The sequence below is a fragment of the Aedes aegypti genome, chromosome 2 (genome assembly GCF_002204515.2).
Source record: "Aedes aegypti strain LVP_AGWG chromosome 2, AaegL5.0 Primary Assembly, whole genome shotgun sequence".
Classification (NCBI taxonomy): Eukaryota; Metazoa; Arthropoda; class Insecta; order Diptera; family Culicidae; genus Aedes; species Aedes aegypti.
The window spans coordinates 322,891,497-322,912,856 of NC_035108.1; the positions used below are offsets into that span (position 1 = coordinate 322,891,497).

The 21,360-nt window shown below is 41.2% G+C and overlaps 1 protein-coding gene across 3 annotated transcripts in view; it reads right to left on the minus strand.

Annotated features, from left to right (window-relative positions):
• LOC5565689 (nicotinate phosphoribosyltransferase) overlaps positions 1-21,360 on the minus strand; it is a 77,668-nt gene that overhangs the window by 47,980 nt on the left and 8,328 nt on the right. For all 3 annotated transcript variants that reach the window (XM_021845830.1, XM_021845832.1, XM_021845831.1), the window contains exons 2-5: positions 14,072-14,242; positions 13,877-14,003; positions 13,726-13,809; positions 13,513-13,640 (exon numbers count right to left, since the gene is read on the minus strand). In XM_021845830.1, the coding sequence (XP_021701522.1) occupies positions 13,513-13,640; positions 13,726-13,809; positions 13,877-14,003; positions 14,072-14,242 (510 nt within the window). The remainder of the gene's footprint in view (positions 1-13,512; positions 13,641-13,725; positions 13,810-13,876; positions 14,004-14,071; positions 14,243-21,360) is intronic.

Below are 21,360 nucleotides of genomic sequence, written 5' to 3' on the forward strand. Positions count from 1 at the left end.
TAATCCAGCTTTTTACAAGCACCAATGGCTGCCGAAAACAAACTCGCTTTCTGGTAGGGATTCAACGATTTTACGTTTGGCTTGGGTCCGTTCAATAGAAAACGACCCAAGCCAAACGTCAAATCGACATGCCCCTACCAGAAATCGAGCCTGTTTGCGGCTGCCATTAGCGCTTTTAAAAACCTGGATACTTGATATGTAACTTTTTCTTAAGGTGAAACATCTCAGAATCCAAAGATGGCCGACTTGTGTCCCTACTCACGATTTTTAAAGCACTAAACTGGAGAAATAGGAGGCAAACGTTTCTGATCTTCTTATTTTAAGTTTTCAGCAAGTGCACAAAGTCAAAATAAAAAGTTCACTGTTTTTTGATGCTTTCTTCGTGAGATTTGTGCCTTTGAAGTTCTAGTGCGATCTTACAAGTTGATTTTAGATTGTTTGTTCCTAAACGACTATTTGTTTACTAACATTGAACTGTCTTGGGGAACCACTTCCCAGTGGGTACCAGAGTTGGTGTCTCGTTTTTTTTTCCATGGGGTTATATTGTGGTGCCAGAAGCCTGTTAAAACGAACAAATCCCTTACTTCCAAACGGTGTTATGAAAACATCAAATTCTCATACCTCACGATTGAAATTTTTCATGCATGAGTTGTCAATCACACAATAGCAGTCAAAACATCATGGATGAGTTAGCTCATCTGTTTGACTTATATTTCCACAGTTTAAACACACAAAGCAATGATTTTTTGCTAGTCTGTGAAAATGATAGTGATCCTTTCTGAAGTAAACCAAAACATTCGGTTTTCAAGATTTTTTGGCAGGCTTTATCACTGATCTATTTTTGACGGCTTAAGTGTGATTGAGTGATCTTGCACGAAAAACTCAAGCATGAGACTTTCGAAGCAGATCTTTAATGAGTTTTATCTCGCGGGAAATTGATTGATTGATTGATTTTAGCATGAGTCTGTCAACACTGCTTCCAAACCCTCCAATCGTTTGCTACAAAGCAAAGCCATGCTGAAGGTGTCTGGGTTCGAATCCCGGTCGGTCCAGGATCTTTTCGAAATGGAAATTTCCTTAACCCTCTAATACCCAAATTTTTATTTTCGATTTAAGTAGAGTAAAGTGGGGCAAAAGTTCGAGTGGGGCAAGAGTTTCTTTTTAAGATTTCTAGCTCAAATAAAATCAAAACTTAGAAATGTCATGGTGTTTCTAATGCTATTCAAGTAAGAGACTTTCACTCCAAATATCATAAAAATCGATTGAGATTTGGAAAAGTTATGGCTATTTGTTGTTTTTCGACGTAAATATTGTAATACTTGGTCAAACTTTCGATGCATGGAACCAAATGAAGATAAAATATTTTTCAATATTTTATGTAAGGGCGTTTCTAGGCCTATTATAAGGATGCTTAGACGTGTATTGGTTTTTCCATAAATAGTTGGAATCAATTTTTGTCCCATAGCGGGGCAAAAGTTCGACCCATGTATAAACCCACGGAAAATTTTTCAAATTTCCGGAGATCTACATATTATCTTCAAATTTAGCTAAATTTGCCTAATGGTGCGAAAAATGTCACAAAAATTTTACATTTTCACTTAATTTTGTGAAAAACTGCTATTTTTTGGGTGTATTACAATTACAGGGTTAATTGGGCATTTTTTGATGAAAATTTAGTGTGTATTTTTCGGCAAACATAAGTTTACGGTTGGTATAAAGTATGCCTGGCATAAAAGTATTAATATTTTGTGTTTTAGCCAACGAATTTTTGTCCCACACTAGATTCGAACTTTTGCCCCATCGGTGGGGCAAAAGTTCGTCTAAGACAATCAATTTTGAAACTGTTTATACTAAAAATGGGTAAATATTTTGACACAAGTTTGTTCAGCAAAGTTATAGCCAATATATTGAAGGTTCGCTGTATGGTATTTGTTTTGTTTCATCTGCAATTATTTTCCTGGAAACTATGATTATACCACTAAGGTCGAACTTTTGCCCCACCTTACTCTATTATTTTTCGTTATCTAATCGTTCTAAACACGTTTTGGGCATTTATTTATTTTTATTCGCAAATTTTTAAATTTTGGTTTTGATTTTTATAATTTTTATTTTTGAACATCCCTAGCTTTTTTTCATTTTTTATTGAAGTCTTTTCTAGTTGTTGATTTTTGGCAATAATAAAAATTTAAATTGTTACGGAGTGCTTCGTGAAGCCCAAGCAGGACAGTTCGGTTTTGCGTCGTCCGATAGATTTGGCTCACGGTTTCGCGCATGTTTTCGTCGCCGGATATTTTTTTTCCTGTTTTGGAGCGTCTTGCTGGGTAGTGCTTCGTGAAGCCCAAGCAGGACAGTTTTTACATTCAGAAATGGAATAGTGAAAAATGAAAAATGAAGAAGTGATTTGTTTGATTTGTGTCCTTAGTACTGTTGGTTTTTGGCTGCCCTAAGTTCACCGAACCATCCGGAAGTGACAGGCAGCACATAAATTTAGAGAATCAATCCGGTGAGTTTGTTCCAGTATGATACTTTTTCTTTTGTGAGCCTTCCGGATCGTTTTTGCCCGCGTCGTGGAAATTCTGTTATTTTCGGAGTTTGATAATTATGTTCAGATTGCGCGTTCTGTCCGGGCGGGTGTTACGCAACTAACAATCGGTTGTGGATGCTTTTTAACCGTTCGATGACCCTGGAGGGATCGATTCTGCTTTTCGTACAATTTTGAGCAGAAAAACCGAATGTGTTATCCTAGGGTGTTTAGTTCGAACGCGCTTCCTTTCGTTTTTCGATTATCTAAAAATACAGTACCACCCAGTACAGTTTTTCAATGGGCACAGTACAGTTTTTTAATAGGCGTGATTTTTTTTTACGCGTATCGTTATTTTATACAATCCGATGACCCTGGAGGGATCGGTTTTGCTTTTTACTAGTTATTGAGCAAAAATATTAACGCACAATCGACAAGCATTTCGCGAAATACTTTATACTATAAATAAGCTATTGTTTTCTCTTTTGATTGCCGGCATTCAAAAGATTAATTTGAAAACGCTTAAACAACAAATATTTATGGTCTATCGCCAGCTTTCTAGGCGAATCCTGACAATATACCTTCCCCAACCTCCAACTCCGTAGCACTTATGAGGGTGTCGCTGAGTCGGTGGCCTCTCATTAAGTAAGTGCTACATCAACATTTCCTTCCCCTATCCCAAGTTACGGTAAAGATGGGCGTGGCCGGGAATAGCGATATTCATGCTTTTAGTATTCTTATTTATGATTTGAACAAGGTATACTCCCCTGCCTTGTTCTTGAAAGTAGTCAGGATGAAATTATTAAAAAGAAACATGAATGTTGCTAGTATCCAATCTACGAAGTATACCGTAACTACGCTAACGCTAAAATAAAAATTTAAATTGTTACGGTATTTTCAAAAATATTAAATTTTTATTTTTTTTTCGGAGCGTATTTTATTTTCCGTGTAACTAACGGAAAGCAGGTTTGAAATGATTTTAATACCACCAGGCTCTTCTTTTGTGATAGGTTAATCGTAGAAAAATATAAAAGGTACGATTTTTATTTTACACGTTAAATGAAGCCCAGGCATTTGTAGGTTATATAAGAATTCAATTTTTCAAACAATTTCTAAAAATACAAAAAAATACAAACTTTTCTTATATGCGTGTTATGAGTCAAGGTATAAACCAAAAATCAAATCATTTTGATTTCCAAGCTACGGAAAAATACACAAAATTCCAAAGTGTACCCCGTCTAAAGGCGGGGTTGGGTATTAGAGGGTTAACTTCCCTGGGCATAGAGTATAATCGTACCTGCCACACGATATTGGGTTGCAAAATGGTGAGTCGACAACCAGGAAGGAGCGTCCAACATAGCTCTGGTCCTCACAAGCCCCTACCTCACGCTTCCACGGGTCTAACGATGACAAAGACCGCCAGCAAAGGGTTGCGTACTTTGCTGGTAGTGCAACCTGGGCACTGTTGTCCTTCTGACATCAGCTAGAGTGAGGAGGTGCCAGGTGGGAGCTTGGGATTTTTACCCTTTCCAAGCGAAACTCGTACATACAGCCGTATGGAATACCACCTTTAGTACTTCCTTCGGGAGGTGACCGAGCGTCTGGTCCATCTGACCAGGGGCTCAAGCATGGTCTACCTAGGATGTGGCGGGGTTTCATCAGTGGGCTCTGGTGAATCTCTACAAAAAACCACATATCTGCAAGTAACCCTGAACAAGCGACCTGGTACCGCTTTCAAAGTACCTTAGCCCTCTGGAGTGCCAACCGACACATCAGGATGGATGCCAGTAAAATCCTGATTATGGTATACTGGTCACAACGCCGAACAATGGACAGGACACGGATTACGGATTGGATACGTCGACTAACAGTCGTGGGCTGGCAGCGTACTCTACTGTTCCCTGAGTAAGGAAGGGTGACACCAACTTGAAACGGCGAATAGGACTATGAGGAAACTGCCTCCGTCCTGATAAAACCTTGGCAGGCCTTCGTGTACGTTCCAAACTCGTCACCAACCTCGGTGAGTAGTAGGCTCAGATGTAACATTCCTGACTTACGCCGATCCGGCTCTGAACACAACCCCCATGAAGGATTGTGTCAACCCTAGCATGGCCTCCCTGCTTGCATAGACAACCATGGGATCACGAGAGGCGACTATTTACAACGAGTAGAGATAGCGGCTCGAAGGGGGGACCCAATCGAATGGAGCAAATAATCGATTTGGATGGAGAATCTAGTGGAGGGAACGAAGACGCGATAGTATTCGCAAGGAGCGGAAAGATGCAGAGATCGCCAGTGATACCACAGACGGTAGCAGCCAGCACTAGCAGATGCAGCACACCGAGTGAGCTACCGGGAAACCAGCGGGATGCAGGCTTCCTGAGTCAAGTGCTCACACCAAAGTCGGGGAGTAGCACCGCTCAAGACGACCGGCAGCATGATAAGTCGGAGCTGTCGGAAGTAAAGAGGAAGGTCAATGAACTCTATGAGTTCGTCAAGACGAAAAACAACGTCCACCTCAGAATCAAGCAGCTGGTCACGAGCATCAAGTCTGCCGTTACAGCCGCAGAACGCGGACAGAAGGAATTGTGGAGTAGAGCGGAAAAAGCCGAAAAAGCATTAACTTCGGTGAATGCAACAGCCGTTGCACAGGAGACGCCTAGGAACAATCCGACCACCCGCACGGAAAAAAGAACGAGGGATACACCAGGAGAGGAGGAAGATCCCAAAAAGCAGAGAAGCGGCAATGAGTGCGTCAGTGAGCAGAACGGCAGTGGATGGCGCACCGTGAAAGGTCAAAAGGAGAAGAATACAGCTCGTAAGGAGAGGAAGCGGCAAAAAAAGGAACCGAAGAAGAAAGAAAAGCAACGGTCACCTCGCGAGAGGTTCAGGGGCGATGCTCTTGTCATTGAGGCAAGCGATAAGACAAGCTACGCGGCGATTCTCAGGAGAGTGAGGGAGGACCCAGAGCTTAAGGAGCTGGGTGAAAACGTGGTGAGAACCAGGCGCACCCAGAAAGGTGACATGCTCTTTGAGCTTAAGAAACATCCGTCGATCAAGAGTTCGGCCTGCCGAGAGCTCGTCGCGAAGTCGCTGGGCAACGAGGCAAGCGTGAGAGCCTTATCCCAGGAGGCAGTGATCGAATGTAGAGAACTGGACGAGATCACAACAGAAGACGACGTGAGGGGTGCACTGCTATCTCAATGCAACCTGGAAGAAGCACCACAGTCCATCCGGCTGAGGAGAGCTTACGGAGGTATGCAAATAGCGACGATCCGATTACCAGTCGCAGCAGCCAAAAAACTCGTCGAGGCTGGTAAGATCAAGGTGGGATGGTCGGTTTGCCCGCTGAAACTGATCCCTCGGGAGACAAATCCGGTGGAGAGATGCTTCAAATGCATGGATTTCGGCCACCGGGCAATAAACTGCAAAGGCCCGGACAGGTCCGAACACTGCAGGAAATGTGGTGAAAAAGGTCACGTTGGCAGGGACTGCCTGAAGTCACCTAGGTGCATGCTGTGTAAGGTGGAGGAAGGTAACGCCCATACGACGGGTGGCTTCAAGTGCCCCAAATATCAGAAGGCGAAGGCAGGGCAGTAATGATGATGGAGATAACGCAGGTGAACCTCAATCATTGCGACGCCGCACAACAACTGTTGTGGCAGTCGACAACAGAAACAAAGTGCGACATTGCGATCATTGCAGAACCGTATCGGGTTCCTCCCGATAACGGCAATTGGGTAGCAGACAGAGCAGAGACGACGGCGATTCAAGTAATGGGCCGATTCCCTATCCAAGAAGTTGTCGAACGCTCATACGAGGGCTTCGTGATCGTTAAAATTAACGGAATCTTCGTGTGTAGCTGTTACGCCCCCCCGAGATGGACACTGGAGCAGTACACCCAGATGTTGGATGTGCTAACCGACAAGCTGATCGGTCGAACGCCGGTAATAATAGCAGGAGACTTCAATGCTTGGGCCGTGGAGTGGGGTAGCAGACTGACCAACGCGAGAGGATACAGTTTGCTGGAAGCTCTAGCGAAGCTCGACGTAAGGCTGTGCAACGACGGTCTCGCTAGCACATTTCGCAAAGACGGTAGGGAGTCCATCATCGACGTGACCTTCTGCAGCCCGTCACTGGTCACCAATATGAACTGGAGAGTTAGCGAAGAATACACCCACAGTGACCATCAAGCGATCCACTACTGCGTTGGCCAGAGAAGTTGTGCAGTATGGCAGAGGAGGAATGGAGAACGAAGGTGGAAGACGAAGCATTTCGATAAGGATCTTTTCGTCGAAGCACTCCGAGCAGTAAGCGACGCTCCAAACATGGATGCAGGAGAGCTGACAGAAGCGTTGGCGAGAGCGTGTGACGCAACTATGCCGAGAAAACTGGAGCCAAGGAATCAACGGCGTCCTGCATACTGGTGGAACGACAGACTCAGCACCCTTCGCGCAGCCTGCTTAAGAGCCAGAAGACGCGTGCAGAGAGCTAGATCCGAAGCCAGCATGGAAGAGCGTAAAGTGACCTACCGACTGGCCAGAGCCGCGTTCAAACGGGAAATATCGACGAGTAAAACGAACTGCTACAAGGAGTTGTGCCGGGAAGCTGACTCAAATCCCTGGGGCAACGCCTATCGAGTAGTGATGGCGAAGACCAAGGGCCCAGTTACCCCAGCTGAAATGTGTCCCGACAAACTGAAGGAGATAGTGAACGGTCTCTTTCCTACGCATGCTCCAACAGCGTGGCCGCCCACACCGTACGCTGACGTAGATGAGGAAAATGCCGGTATACAAGTGTCTAACGCCGAGCTGATAACGGTTGCGAAAGGATTGAAGCTGAACAAAGCTCCCGGACCAGATGGTATCCCTAATGTTGCGCTAAGGGCAGCAATCTTGGCGTTCCCAGACATATTCAGGACAGCGTTGCAGAAGTGTCTAACGGAAGGCTGCTTCCCAGACAGATGGAAGGTGCAGAAGCTGGTGTTACTGCCAAAACCGGGAAAACCGCCAGGAGATCCTGCTTCATATAGACCAATATGCTTGCTGGATACTCTTGGCAAACTTTTGGAGAAGGTCATCCTCGGCAGGCTGACGATCTACACGGAAGGCGAGAACGGATTGTCGAAAAGGCAGTTCGGATTCCGTAAAAAGACTTCGACGGTGGATGCTGTTCGGGCAGTCATCGCGTGCGCGGAGAAAGCGGCCAAGCAGAAGAGGAGAGGCAATCGATACTGCGCAGTGGTAACAATAGACGTCAAGAACGCGTTCAACAGTGCCAGTTGGGAGGCTATTGCCGCAGCCCTACACAGAATGCGGGTTCCCGGATATCTGTGTAAAGTTCTGCAAAGTTACTTCCAGAACCGGGTACTGGTCTACGACACGAACCAGGGACGGATTTCAATTGAAGTCACGGCGGGAGTTCCACAAGGATCCATACTTGGTCCAACATTGTGGAACATGATGTACGATGGAGTGCTAACCTTGTCACTGCCGAATGGAGTCGAGATCGTCGGGTTCGCAGACGACGTCGTTCTTGCGATAACTGGTGAGACTGCGGAGGAGGTGGAGATGCTGACGGCGGAATCGCTAGACACCATCGAATCGTGGATGACTGGAGTCAAGCTACAGTTGGCTCATCATAAAACGGAGGTGGTGCTGGTCAGCAACTGCAAGGCGGTACAGCAGTTGGAAATCAACGTCGGAGGGCACGCAATCCCATCGAAGCGCTCTCTAAAGCATCTCGGAGTAATGGTCGACGACAGGCTAAACTTCAACAGCCACGTAGACTATGCCTGCGAAAAGGCAGCGAAAGCTGCTAACACCGTAGCCAGGATCATGCCCAACATTGGAGGACCAAGAAGCAGCACGAGGCGTCTTCTAGCGACCGTATCATCGTCTATACTGAGGTATGGAGTCCCGGCTTGGGCTGCAGCGTTGGGAACCAAACGTAACCGAGATAAGCTGGCAGGTACGTTCCGGCTCATGGCTATACGGGTTGCGAGTGCCTACCGCACTATATCATCGGAGGCAGTGTGCGTTATCGCCGGAATGATCCCCATCTGCATCACTCTGGCTGAAGACATCGCATGTTACCAGCAAAGGGACACACGGAATGTGAGGAATACCATTAGGTTGGACACAATGGCCAGGTGGCAGCAGGAGTGGGATAACTCGGAGAAAGGAAGGTGGACCCACAGGCTCATTCCTAACGTGTCGGTGTGGACGACCAGAAAACATGGAGAAGTTAACTTCTTCCTGACCCAGTTTCTGTCAGGCCATGGATGCTTCCGGAAATATCTGCACAGATTTGGACACGCAGAATCTCCACATTGTCCGGCCTGTCCAAATATCGAGGAGACACCGGAGCACGTTATATTCGACTGCCCTCGATTCAGGGATATACGAAGCGAGATGATGCCAGAAACCGCAAGCGTTCTAAATCCGGACAACATCGTGCAGAACATGTGCCAGCATGAAAGCACTTGGAATGCGGTGAACAGGGGAATAACGGCGATTATGTCGTTGCTGCAAAGGAGATGGCGTGAAGACCAGAGAGCTCCGGGTCGCGATCGGAGTAGGCTAGATCCTCCGTCGGGGACTAGACCGAGTAGAGCGGGCGTAGCGTAGTATCGGTTAATAGTCGTCGGGGCGCCTGCAAACCGGAAGCCATCCTCCAACCGGAATTGCAGAACCGACCCTGGCACTTGGCCGACCAACGTCGAGTCGGAGTAGGCTGAGTCCACCGCCGGGGTCCAGCTGAGTAATTCGCGAAATAGCACCGGCAAATGGTCGTCGGGGCGCCTGTGAACCGGAAGTTTCCCTCCACCGGAATCGCAGGACCGACCTCGGCATCTGCCCGGCCAGCTTCGGAGTAGGCTAAGTCCACCGCCGGGGACTAGTTGAGTAGATCGCGTTGTTGCACCGGCAAATGATCGTCGGGGCGCCTGTGAACCGGAAGCTTCCCTCCACCGGAATCGCAGGACCGACCTCGGCATCTGCCCGGATAGCATCGGTTCGGGAGATCTTCCGCCGCCGGGGAAATCTTCGTCGGAGTAGGATAGATCCACCGCCGGGGACTACTCTGAGTAGTACGTAGCGTAACACCGGCTTGAGTCGTCGGAGCGCCAGCGAACCGGAAGCCATCCTCCAACCGGAATCGCTGGACCGACTTCGGCACTCCACCGGCCTGTATCGAATCATGAAGAAGCGCGTAGCCGGAGTAGGCTAGCTCCACCGTCGGGGACTAAGCCGAGTAGCATCGATCGTCACAAACCAGTTTTGGGTCGTATGGGCGCCAGTGAACCGGAAGTCATCCTCCAACCGGAATCGCTGGACCGACCTCGGCATCCAACTGGTCAACTAGGAGAGCTCCAACAGCAGCAGCGGAGTACAAGTCGTCGTAGAGCAACGAAGTGCACATGAGCGTCCAGTAGAAGATCAACAGAGCTCTGCTGCGAGGCCAGCCCAAGGGAAGTATGCGTCGTCGCACAGAAAGCTGTCCAAAGTCCCGGCGAGATGTTCAACCGCCAATTGGGCAAAACGCTCCAACAGCGAACTAGCAGAACAGTTAGAGGCTGAGATTGAAGAAGTGCATGAGCACAGAAGTGCATGAGCACAGCCCTCCCCCGATGAAGTTGCCTGATGTAGTTCCGGGGGAGATCGAGGCACAGGAGCAGTAGGGAAAGTTTTTTAGTGGTTAAGCACGCCTAACGTGAGTCCCACACCGTGCCAACACACAACAGGCCAGGCTTTTGAAGCTTTTTTGAACCCTACTATAAAAAAAAAAAAAAAAAAAAAAAAACACGATATACGAATGTGAAAATGGCAACTTTGGCAAAGAAAGCTCTCACCTAATAAATGTGGAAGTGCTGATAAGAACACTAAGCTGAGAAGCAGGCTCTGTCCAAGTGAAGGCGTTAATGCCAAAAAGAAGAAGAAGAAAACATTAACTTATTTCCGAAGTTACTACAACTGTATTCAGAATCTCCGGCATTTTTCTCAATTACTCAATTTTGTACCAAAAGCTCTTGCTCATGCGGATTCCAACAACTAAACAACTAAACAACTTAAAACTACAGAATGCATGTAAATTGTATGGGAATATGTTGTAGTTCAATTCGGTTAATTTCCGTAGGAATGTATAGATCCATAGAGCCTCTTCTATTTAATAGATTCATCGAACTTTTCATAGATCATACACCTCTGATCATCAGAAAATGCGCCCTACTTGAAGTTGATGTGGAAGTACAAGATTTTCTAGTGGTTAAGTTAAGTTACGTTTTAGTCAATAATCAAAAAGATTCAACTTCAAGCAAAGTTTGTGATGAATAGCAAACTAATTTCTGAATAACTATGCGAACAGTTGTCACACACCGGCTTTCAAATATAGTAGAGTAAACGGGGGATACCTATGCGGTTGTCTTACTTGACTACAGGAAACTATTTACAATAATAGGGGATAACAGAGTACAGAGAGTAGTCTGAAAATTAATTTATTTTTTTTTTGTTTTCAGGCAATCAAATTGAACTTTGAAACGAACATTTTGGTTCTGAAATCATTATTAGTCATTTTTTTGACGTTGAAAACAATACCTCTCTGTACAACTAAATACCTCGCACCGTTTTGTACTCATGAATACCTTAATAGAGGAAGAGATGGACGATTCACGCGAGTACTTGGAGAGGGCACATTTCCTTCCGACAATAGAGCGTGTTTTGATGAGTTCAAACATGCACTGCACTGATGGGGGGAAAAGTGCGCCTCGAATAACGAGCGGAAAGTTTTCAATCAAAACTTTCGATGATATATGTAAATTACTTTTTAAGTTGGTACCGGTTCGTGCACAGTGTGGAATGAAGTGCTCGAAATGAGTCTACCTAGTGGGATGGAAGTACATTCATAAATTTGAGTTGCATGAAACAAGGACCATAAGTTTTACCGATTTAATAGCCATCGAATTGTTGGAAATAAACAGTGTCTGTCATTGGCATTGACTTACACCATAAATCCCAAATCAAACAATCACGGTACCGTAAAACGGGGTAACTTTGATAGTTTTTTTGAAGAAAACTTCAATATTTATGCATGCTGTTTCAAAGAATTACATTTTATATTTTTAAAACAAGTACTGGCATCCTAGCTATCGATTGTACTTGATAGATTGCCAAAAGATTTATTCTGTATGGATATATTATTTTTCATATAATCGAAAGTCGGTTTTCTGTTTTGGGGTAACTTTGATAATCGAACAAAATTTATTGAATTATGAAACATTTATAGGGCGTTACATACCTCTAGGCGTTTAACGCTATATGTAAATTTCTGACTTAGATTACAAAAATAATCTCAGTTTGTAAAAATGGATTTCGCTAAGAGATTTGAGACCGAATTCATGTTCTACTATAACTAGGCTGTCATGGATAAGTGACGAATTCATTATGACTTTATCAAATAGTGATCGTAGAACAGATTGTTTGTAAGCGGTGCAAAAACGCTAAAAACTTGTAATTTTTTAGAATTTGCATATAAATCCTCAAATGCACTTGATTCCAACGAAAATAGCTTTGACATGAAGTGTCATACTATTACTTTTTACTATTTCATTCGTTTTTCTTAACTGATTGACAGAAACTTCGTTTTTTTCGTTTAATATGTTGTGGGTCTCGCACTATCAAAGTTACCCGCATTATCAAAGTTACCCCGTTTTACGGTACCTATATCCCTTTGCATGGAAACCGGTGGAACATGCTCAACGTCGGAATAAACAACTGCACTGTCAAGGTGCTTCCGTTTCGATCGTCGAATGTTGTGTATTTTTTTTCTCTACTAGAACTGCAACACTTCAGAACAAGCATACATTGATGCAAAAGCTACAGCTGCACCAATTTTCGGTGAGGGTGGTCGTCGCCAAGGATTCCAAACGATTGCCAAGGTTAGCCTCGGAATCTATGACAGTTTTGACGGGCACGGAATAAGCTCGGAGGTTTTTCCGCATTGTTAGTTCCTTCTCGTGTAGGTGGTGGCTGTTACAAATGTTGTACAATGGTTCGAATCATGGATTGAGTAGGACGTTTTTCTTTGTTCTCGTTGATTTCAGACGTATGGTAGGTTGTTTGTAGTTGAGTTTTGCGTTTTCTTAGATATAAATTGGATACCGTTGCAATGGTACAAGCATAACGCGTTGTGCTTATTTAGGACTAAATTTAGAACCAAACTTTATTTGTATAAAAAATATTTAAGATTGTGTTTTTAGCAAATTTTTGAAAAATGTCATTTTAAACAACTTTTTAAAGAAACTTCTGATTCAACTCTTCATTCGAAATTAGTAAATCGATTCTAAAAAAATAAAAAGAAGCCTAACAGCAACCAGGCGATAAGTGTTTCATTCACGACAATTATATTTCTATGATTTTCTCATGGAATTTCATCAGAAATTATTCAGTATTTACCCAAAGTTTACTTCAAATAGGAATCAAAAGCTTACTACAGGAGTTCATTAGGTGATTTTTTACGGACTTCCTATGGAATTCCCAAAGAATTTTGTTTCAGTTACTTCCATCACTGTTTACAGCCCTGCTAATCTCAAATGAAGAGCTAGTCGAAAGTGTCTTCAGCAAATTTGTTCATAATAACATTTGTTGAAGAACACAAAAACAAATTGTTATTTCCTCCTAAATAGCCAATTCGGACCATTGTGCATTGTGATGTACGATTTAGAGATTGATCGGCACGTTGGTTACCGTACTGGCTTTCTCAGGAATCTTCTCCGTAGGTCTGATTTGAGGCATCCACATAGATTGGTATTGCGTGTTTTTCCGTACTTGAACCTCATGCGGGTGATTAAAAACACGAATAAATCGATAGACATTTTTCACAATTGTTCAATAAGAGCGACAGACGGACGATTGACACGCGGAACGAAACGTGCTTCCGTACGCTGATTTTGACATTGTTCTCGAAAAAGGTGCTGTGTTATAAGGAGTACTTACCGATATAGGCGTACTTGGAAGCGGAAAGGCCTCCGTCGGGCCCTTGAGCTCGTCGGAGGCCAAATTCGAGCAGGTTGATGTGCCGCCCGGCAACCATCCGATATCGAGCCGCGTTGGTGGCCATCAAACTGTTTAGAGAGGTGACGGAAAGAAACGAAAGGCGAACTTGAATTATTTGTCGATCAATTTCCTAGCTAGATGTTCGGAACGTACCTAGCGTAATTCACTAAGGTCAACAGGGTTGTCTCCAGTAATTGCACAATAATCAGTGGACCAGCCACTTTGATGAGCGGTACTCTGTCGGAACAATTAAATGCCAATTAGAAAATCAATTGAAATCGAGAAGTTTTTCCCAATAACTTACCTGGGGAATGCAACCGAGCCCTCCTTCAGGGCGTACAATGTGACGTCTTTAGCGGTTAGCTGGCTAAGGTACTCGAAAAACTCCTCTTCGATGCCCTGTGGGAGGGCATGTTTTAAGTATTCTATGTCTGGAATTGAAACAAAAAAAAAATGTTGAGAAAACAATTGCTCTACTTCAAAATAATCCCGGCATTACCTGTTTCTGAATAGTGGAAGTTTTCCATGAACTTCAGACACTCTTCCAGCCCAGCGAAGATGGTGAACTCCCCGTGGAACGGGTTAGTTCGGAAGAAGAGATCAAACACGGCGTGGTCGTCGATTTTGCCCGATTTCCAGTAAGCGTAGGCCATCGTGATCTGGTAGAGATCTGGAAATAAAACAAATAATTCAAGTACCATTAATTGTAGTACCTAGTTAGTTAAAATCTCAGAAATAAAATCATTCCAAATTGAGCTTCCAAAGCAATAAATACTTTAATTGTATCCAAATTATGTTTGAAGTGAATAATGTGAGATTCCAAATAAAAATAGTTTCCAAGGCTCCTGGCGGCGGAAGTTGACGTCAACTCCTTGAGCTTTTATAGTGAAATAGCCTGTAGCGCCACTCTCGCCGAATATAGCCACTAAACTACATCAAGTGGCCGTTTTATCCACCGTTACTATTCCAACGGAAATCGCGAACCGGCCCTAACAACCACATTGGTTTTTCTGGACCACCGAAAGAACCCAGAACCACTGCACTATGGTCCAGAAAGCAGTTTTACGCGGAAAGATGCATTTTGAATTTTAGAATGAAACATTAGACGAAAACGGTCTTCCACAAAGTTGTTTGTATTAGTTAGGCTCTTTGTTTGGAGTTACAGGTCGGACTCGATTATCCGGAGTATCGATTTTTTTCACTTCGGATAATGGAATCACTAAAAAAAAAATCAGCGATAAAATAGAGATTTCAAAATATCTTTGAACAATTTTATCAGGAACCAGAAAATGCCTTCAAGAATTCCATTACAAATGTCCTCAGCAATGCGATCAGAAGTTATCCATTTTTACAAAGTAGTCTTCTACATGTTCGCTATGAACTTCACCATATTTAATTATGCGTAATTTTCGTCATAAATACCACTAGAATTATTCAAATCAAACTAATTATTTCACTAGGTACTTCTACGATTTTCCCATTTTGCAATAAGAGGTTTGTTTAGAAACTTCTTGAACTTTTCACAAAAGAAAATCAGAAGAAATCCGATTTGCTTTAAAAATTTAGGCACCGACAAGTGTTCAACCAAGAGGACCGTGCCGAAAAAGGGAAAAATAAACTTAATTTAACAGATCTGTCATGTTTCAGGAATATTTACAACCCGCCGAAAAATCGCCAAGAATTGCCTAATTAAAACAACAATAAATGTTTGGCCACTTCCGCTTAGGGATCTGCTTTTGCAAACCTTAAGGTGCTTCTCTAACTAAAGCAATTACATTGATATCTTCTTCTTCAATTTTCTATCGTTACGTCCCAACTAAGACTGTAAATGCAGTCTACCGAAAAGCCAGACTGGAAACATTCACAAGGAGATTTAAGAACTACGCGTAATCGGAATACGTATACTCTAGTCAATGAGTCGTTGATTGATATCCAAAATTATGAATTTCTTTAATCTTGCAGTAGAATAGTTAATTTTATATAAGGTACAGTGGGGGAAGTGTATCAGTGGGGTAAGTGGATCATTTGTCAATATGAAGCCTAAATACTTGGATATGTTGAATGTTTTCGCACCATTGCTTTGTTTTAGGTTATATTCTTACGCCCACACTGATACTATTGCAAAACTGGTACTACACGTACACTAACACAAGCAAACTTGTTAGCTGCAAAAAGTAATTAATTTGAAAATTGTTTTCCATCAATCAAATATCCATTGTATCTCTGTCTAAAATCAAATTCTATTATTTTTTTCGACACATGGTGAGCATTTCAGTTCTAATTGAATGAATCACAATGAAAAATTTGTCATTTTTATGAATAAATACAAATATATTGGACATGGTACACTTACCCCTACTTTTTAGTGGGGTTGGGTAAGTGGATCAAGAATAATTATCATTTATTGGCAGACTGCTTAGGAGAATTTTAATAAGCTTTTATACCCGCAAATGTAGTTTTCCTTTATTTTGTTCCATTCCCAGCTTAAATTTGTTAAATTGACCATAGAAAATTTGAATTAATCCACCTAAAAGTTTTTTAACCTTTCTGGTATAAAAAAATATAAAAAGAATAATAATTTCAAAATTCACACGAAACTTTTCGTGGTTTATCTAAGCTGAGTTGTAAAAGAGCAAAATATACTAATTTTTCAATCGAAAGCATAGTCTCGTACATGATTTAACCATATAAATTGTTCTAGACAGATGATACACATATATTCATAAATAAAACAGAAGGATTTCAGTTTGTTATTCAAAAGTAAATGTAACTAATATTTTTAAACCAAGAGTGCTTTTCGAAAATATCGTTAGGAATAATCCTACAATACTTCTGTATAACTTATGCGTATAAATGGATGAGTTTTCTCCAAATTTTACTAGTTACAATGTTTTTTTTTTGTTCTAATTAGTATGAACTAATATATACATACTTTTTATTATATTTTGATTAAATAAAGATACTTTTTAATTTTAAAGTAATAAAATGTAACATTACTAGCACTAATAACAAGTGCGAGGGTAATATCATTCTTATTAAACATAATCATACTACATTTGTTTCGAGAACAGATTTTTTTTAATGATGATCCACTTACCCCACCATGGTGCGGCAAGTGGATCATTTGGCGCAAATTTTCAAGTCTCTCATTCTCAAAACATAACAATCAGAAAAATCGAAATAAATGACGATTTGAAGTATAATAGTCCCTTAGTTGTTATCAACAGAAAAAAGTTTGAGTTAAACTATTCACGTTAGCTATACATAACAATGAAGTTAACTATTGATTTTTCTGTATCCACTTACCCCACGGTACCTTACATAAAATGTTAACTAATGAATTATTTCATGAAATTACTGCTTTTAAGTTGCTTTTGTAAAGAGCTGCTCTGAAAGCTAGACGATCCACAACAGAAGTAATGTATCGCTTGATGGGGTTTTGTTTATCTACAATGAAGATATAGGGGAACTTACGTATTCTCGGCAGTCTAAGCCGATGCCGCGCTTCTTTTGTAATTTTCGCGGACATTAGCAGACAATTTCTGTGTTTTTCTGTTTACATTTATGCGTTGCTCAATCCTCTATCGATTCACACCGACAGACTTGTCAAAATGCTTTTGGAAACGTTTTTACAACACTGCGAATTGATGACATCTCTGGCGATATTGTTTGTTCAGTCTCGGAAATCTCGTCAGCGGGAAGCGGGCAGAACAAAGAATCATCTGAATGTTTCCATTGATGTGTTTTGATAGAAAAATACTTTGTATTTGGCGTCTGAAATTTGGTTGCCGATAATAGTCGAATGGTGCCGATGCCGTAAGTCTCCCTAGTTTCTTTCTACGAAATTACCCTAAATGACCAAATTCTTGATGATTCTCTGCTCTCGCGATCTCTTTCTAATACTAAAGTTTTTGGGAAGATTTTCACTGTGGATCGAAAGACATTGGCTAGCATTTCAAACAAAAAATGCAATAGAAAAGGTAAACGTTGCTCATTGATGATTATTGATTAAAGAGTAAGTAAACAAAGAGAGCCTTGGAATGGTAGATAAGACCTTTAGAAAGGTTCGCGAGAATTATTGGAGAAATTAATTGAGGAATCGTTTACAGAATTCCTAAGATTTATCGAGGGAATTTCTGACATGAACAATCTGTTCTCGGGATTTTCTGTAAAAACTCTAAGCATAATATTTTAAATAGTGAAATTTTACGAATTAGTTCTTAGAGTACCGTCAAACGGGGCTTCTTTTGACATTATTTCCACATTCTTTAACTTTGAGTATTTGTAACTCTTAGAATTATGGATAGATGTTGATAATTTTTGCCTATATTTTAGTTATATATGTACGTAATAAATGTGCAAAATATGAGGCAAATCCATCAAGAAATAACAAAAATGCTTGAATAGCGAAAAAAGCGTGTCCTTCAAGACAAAAAAGGGGCTACTTTGGACATTTTCACAATTTGCTAATGAAATGATTTCTTTTTATAACTTTCAAATTGATTCAATAAATTGTCGTCCACTGTGATGTTATGGAACGTTTTTCATTGATAAACTTAATGTAGAAAATTGCAAAGCTAGAATCAATTACACATATATAACAAATTTCAACGAAACATGCCATTCACTATTCTCAGTTTGCAGTATGAAACTTAAATTTTCAACTTCCTCTTAAATGGAACTATCAGTTACGAATGCTCGATTTTCAAGTTGACATAAACGAACGACGTAACTACTAGGTACTGCGATGATAAATGAGTTATGTACAAAAACTCTTTTTTTTTCTATTCTTACTGTTATATGAACGATATGTTGAAGGATCACATTTATACCGGTAACTAATTTAATACCAGTAAGTAATTTTCATTAAAAACGCAATCTATGAAGTAAAGTTTAGCATGATCGTAAAGAAGTAAGTTTGCTTTTGTAATATGCTTTTAGCTTCTAAGCAGTTTAGAGCTGGCTTAACAGTAGTTTAATTTAGGCATTTAAAGGATGCAACTGTTCTGTACTACAAATTCATGTGAATTATGACGGAAAATTGTTTTTTAGAGATTATGTTGTGAATTTGGCATTGGTACGTATTGAAATATATGCGTTTTATGTCTGTTCACTTTTACAAACATTTATTTTATTTATTTTTTAAGTTGTAAAATACACAAACCAAAACATTATAATAAAATTAAAGTCGCAAAAATAAGACCTTTGATCAATTGTTTTAATAAAACAACAATTTTAAGCAAAACAAATCACAAGATTTTCATGAAACATGACGATTTGATAGTTTTGCGATACTCCCAATAAGTTTCCAAGACATGGGTAAAACTCAAACAATGTTTGTATAGCCAATGTTTTATACCTTGTGAATATTTATTCGGGCTTTTTTGAAATGTTTTCTTGTTTATCCTGTTATTGTTGATGTTGTTCCAAGAAAAAAACATGCCTAGTGGTAGAGCATATATTGGTTAATAAAAGTGCTGAAGACACAAAATTGCTCAGATTAATATTTACGCTACTAATAAATACAAAAGGTGAGTGTCCAAAGTAGCCCCTGGAATCAAAAGTAGCCCCGTCCGACGGTAACAAATAAATTGTATTATCACTCCATTTTTCAACAGTCCCGTCGCAAATTTGGTGTACAATCACATAGTCAAAAATTAGTTCGGTTGATATTAATTGAATTTTGTTTTTTACTGTGCACACGCCACATCAATTAAAAACTCCAGACTAAGAACATGCATCCAGACACAACAAGGAAGTGTACTTTCATTGCCCGCCAAACATTGCACCTCAGAAATTTAAATACTGATAAGAAGGTAGGCAACAGAAAGTCATCTGCAATCCGGCTCAAAGTCGGTCAAAGCTTCAGGAAGTCATCGCCTTCCAGCTGACCAGTGCAAAATCCGTGTGTATGTGGACAAAGGAGCCTTCATCAGTTGTCAAACACACATTTATTGCACAATGAATACGAGAGCTTACACACATCGCACTTTGTTAATCTTGACAGATTGCCTTGACAAGAATGGCGTCCTCTCTGTCTCCGGGAGTTCTAAAACCGATAAGATAACCTACGTCAAAGTGACGTTGCACATATTGTTCAATGAAACTGCTCGTTGTAATAAATCCGAGCCGGCAGCCAACCTTTGCACCAACTCGCGAGAGCAAATCGGAAAATTATTGCCGATTACGCTTTTGTTGACAAACAATCCGTTTCATTGAGCGTTGGGCGCCGCCAAAAAGCTGAACAACTACCAACATTGTCTGTCGTGTGGACTTGTCATCGCCACCAGCATGAGGCTTGAGTAGACTATTTTATTGCGAACTGGGTTTATCTCTGAGCTCAACGCTTAGACGACAAGCCCCATTCACTCTGGGTGGCCGACAACTGAATTACTTTACAATTCAGGGATAGTGCTGGCTAGACGGTAAACGTCACTCGGCGTGTATGTCGACGGACTAGTGGGACTAATACAAGGGTAAGAGCATGGTCATTAGATCTCTTTATTTTATTTATTTTTTGCACTAAAGTTAGGTCGAGAGTAAATCAGTACACGCTGGAAAAAAGTTCATCGGTAATTCTTCTTCAACTCTTCTAAAGATTACATTCACGTAAAATTGAAAACATGAACTTTAACTTATTTCTTTAGAAAATCCACCTGCAGTTCTTCCCGTGATTCCATCAAAAGTTCAATAAGGAATTCCTCCAGGATTGTACCAGGAATTCCTGCAATGAATCTATCAGATATTTCACCAAGAATTCCTCCAGGTAAAGCTGAATGAAATTCTTTAGGAATTCTACCGAAATTCCTTCATGGATTTCACCAGGTGTTCCTCCAGAAATTTAATCAAGATTTTGTCCAGTTATTTAACATGGAATTCCTGTAAAAACTCCTTTAGAAATTCCTTCCGAAAGTTCACCCGGAATTCTTTATGGGATTCCACCAGGAGTTTGTCAAGGAATTCCGTCAGGATTCTATCGGGAGTACCTTTAGGACTTCGATCAGAGTTCTTCTGGGCATTTGATCAGAATTTCCTCCAGGGATTTCATCAAGAATTCCTTCTAAAATTTCACCTGGCATTCATCCAGAGATTATATCAGGAGTTCAAAGAAAGAATTCCATCAGAATTTTTCTAGAAATATCAAAAACAAATAAACAAATAAGGAGTACCTCTTGAGATGGTATCGGGAGTTCCACCAGGAATCTTATCAGGAATTCCTCCAGGGTGTTCATCAAAAGTTCTTTTAAGGATTTTATCAAAAGTTCCTTCATAGATTCCTCAAGGAAATGCATGAGGATTTCTTTGAGAAATTGCATTCAATTATTCCATCAGGAATCTAGTAAGTAAATTATTCAGAAATTTCAACATGAGTTCCTATAGAGATTCCATCAGGAGTTCCTCTAGAGATTACATCAGAAAATTTCTTCGAAGATTCCACCTGGAACTCCTCCAAGGATTATATCAGGAGTTCTTTTAGAGATTTCATCAGGAGTTCCTTCAGGGATTTAATTGGCATTTTCTTTCGATATTCCACATGGAATTCCTCCAGGGATTCTATCAAAAGTTTCTGTAGGAGCTCTCCTGAGTCTTTCAACAGAAATTCTTGTTGGGGTTTCATCAAAAGTTCCCAAGGGATTCCATCAGGAGTTCCTATAGGGATTCAATTAGGAATTTCTACAGGGATAACTAGGAATTACATCAATAGTTCCTCCAGGAATTCCATCAGGAGTACCTTCAGAGATTCCACCTGGAATTCTTACAGTGGTTCCTCCAGAAGTCTCTTTGGGG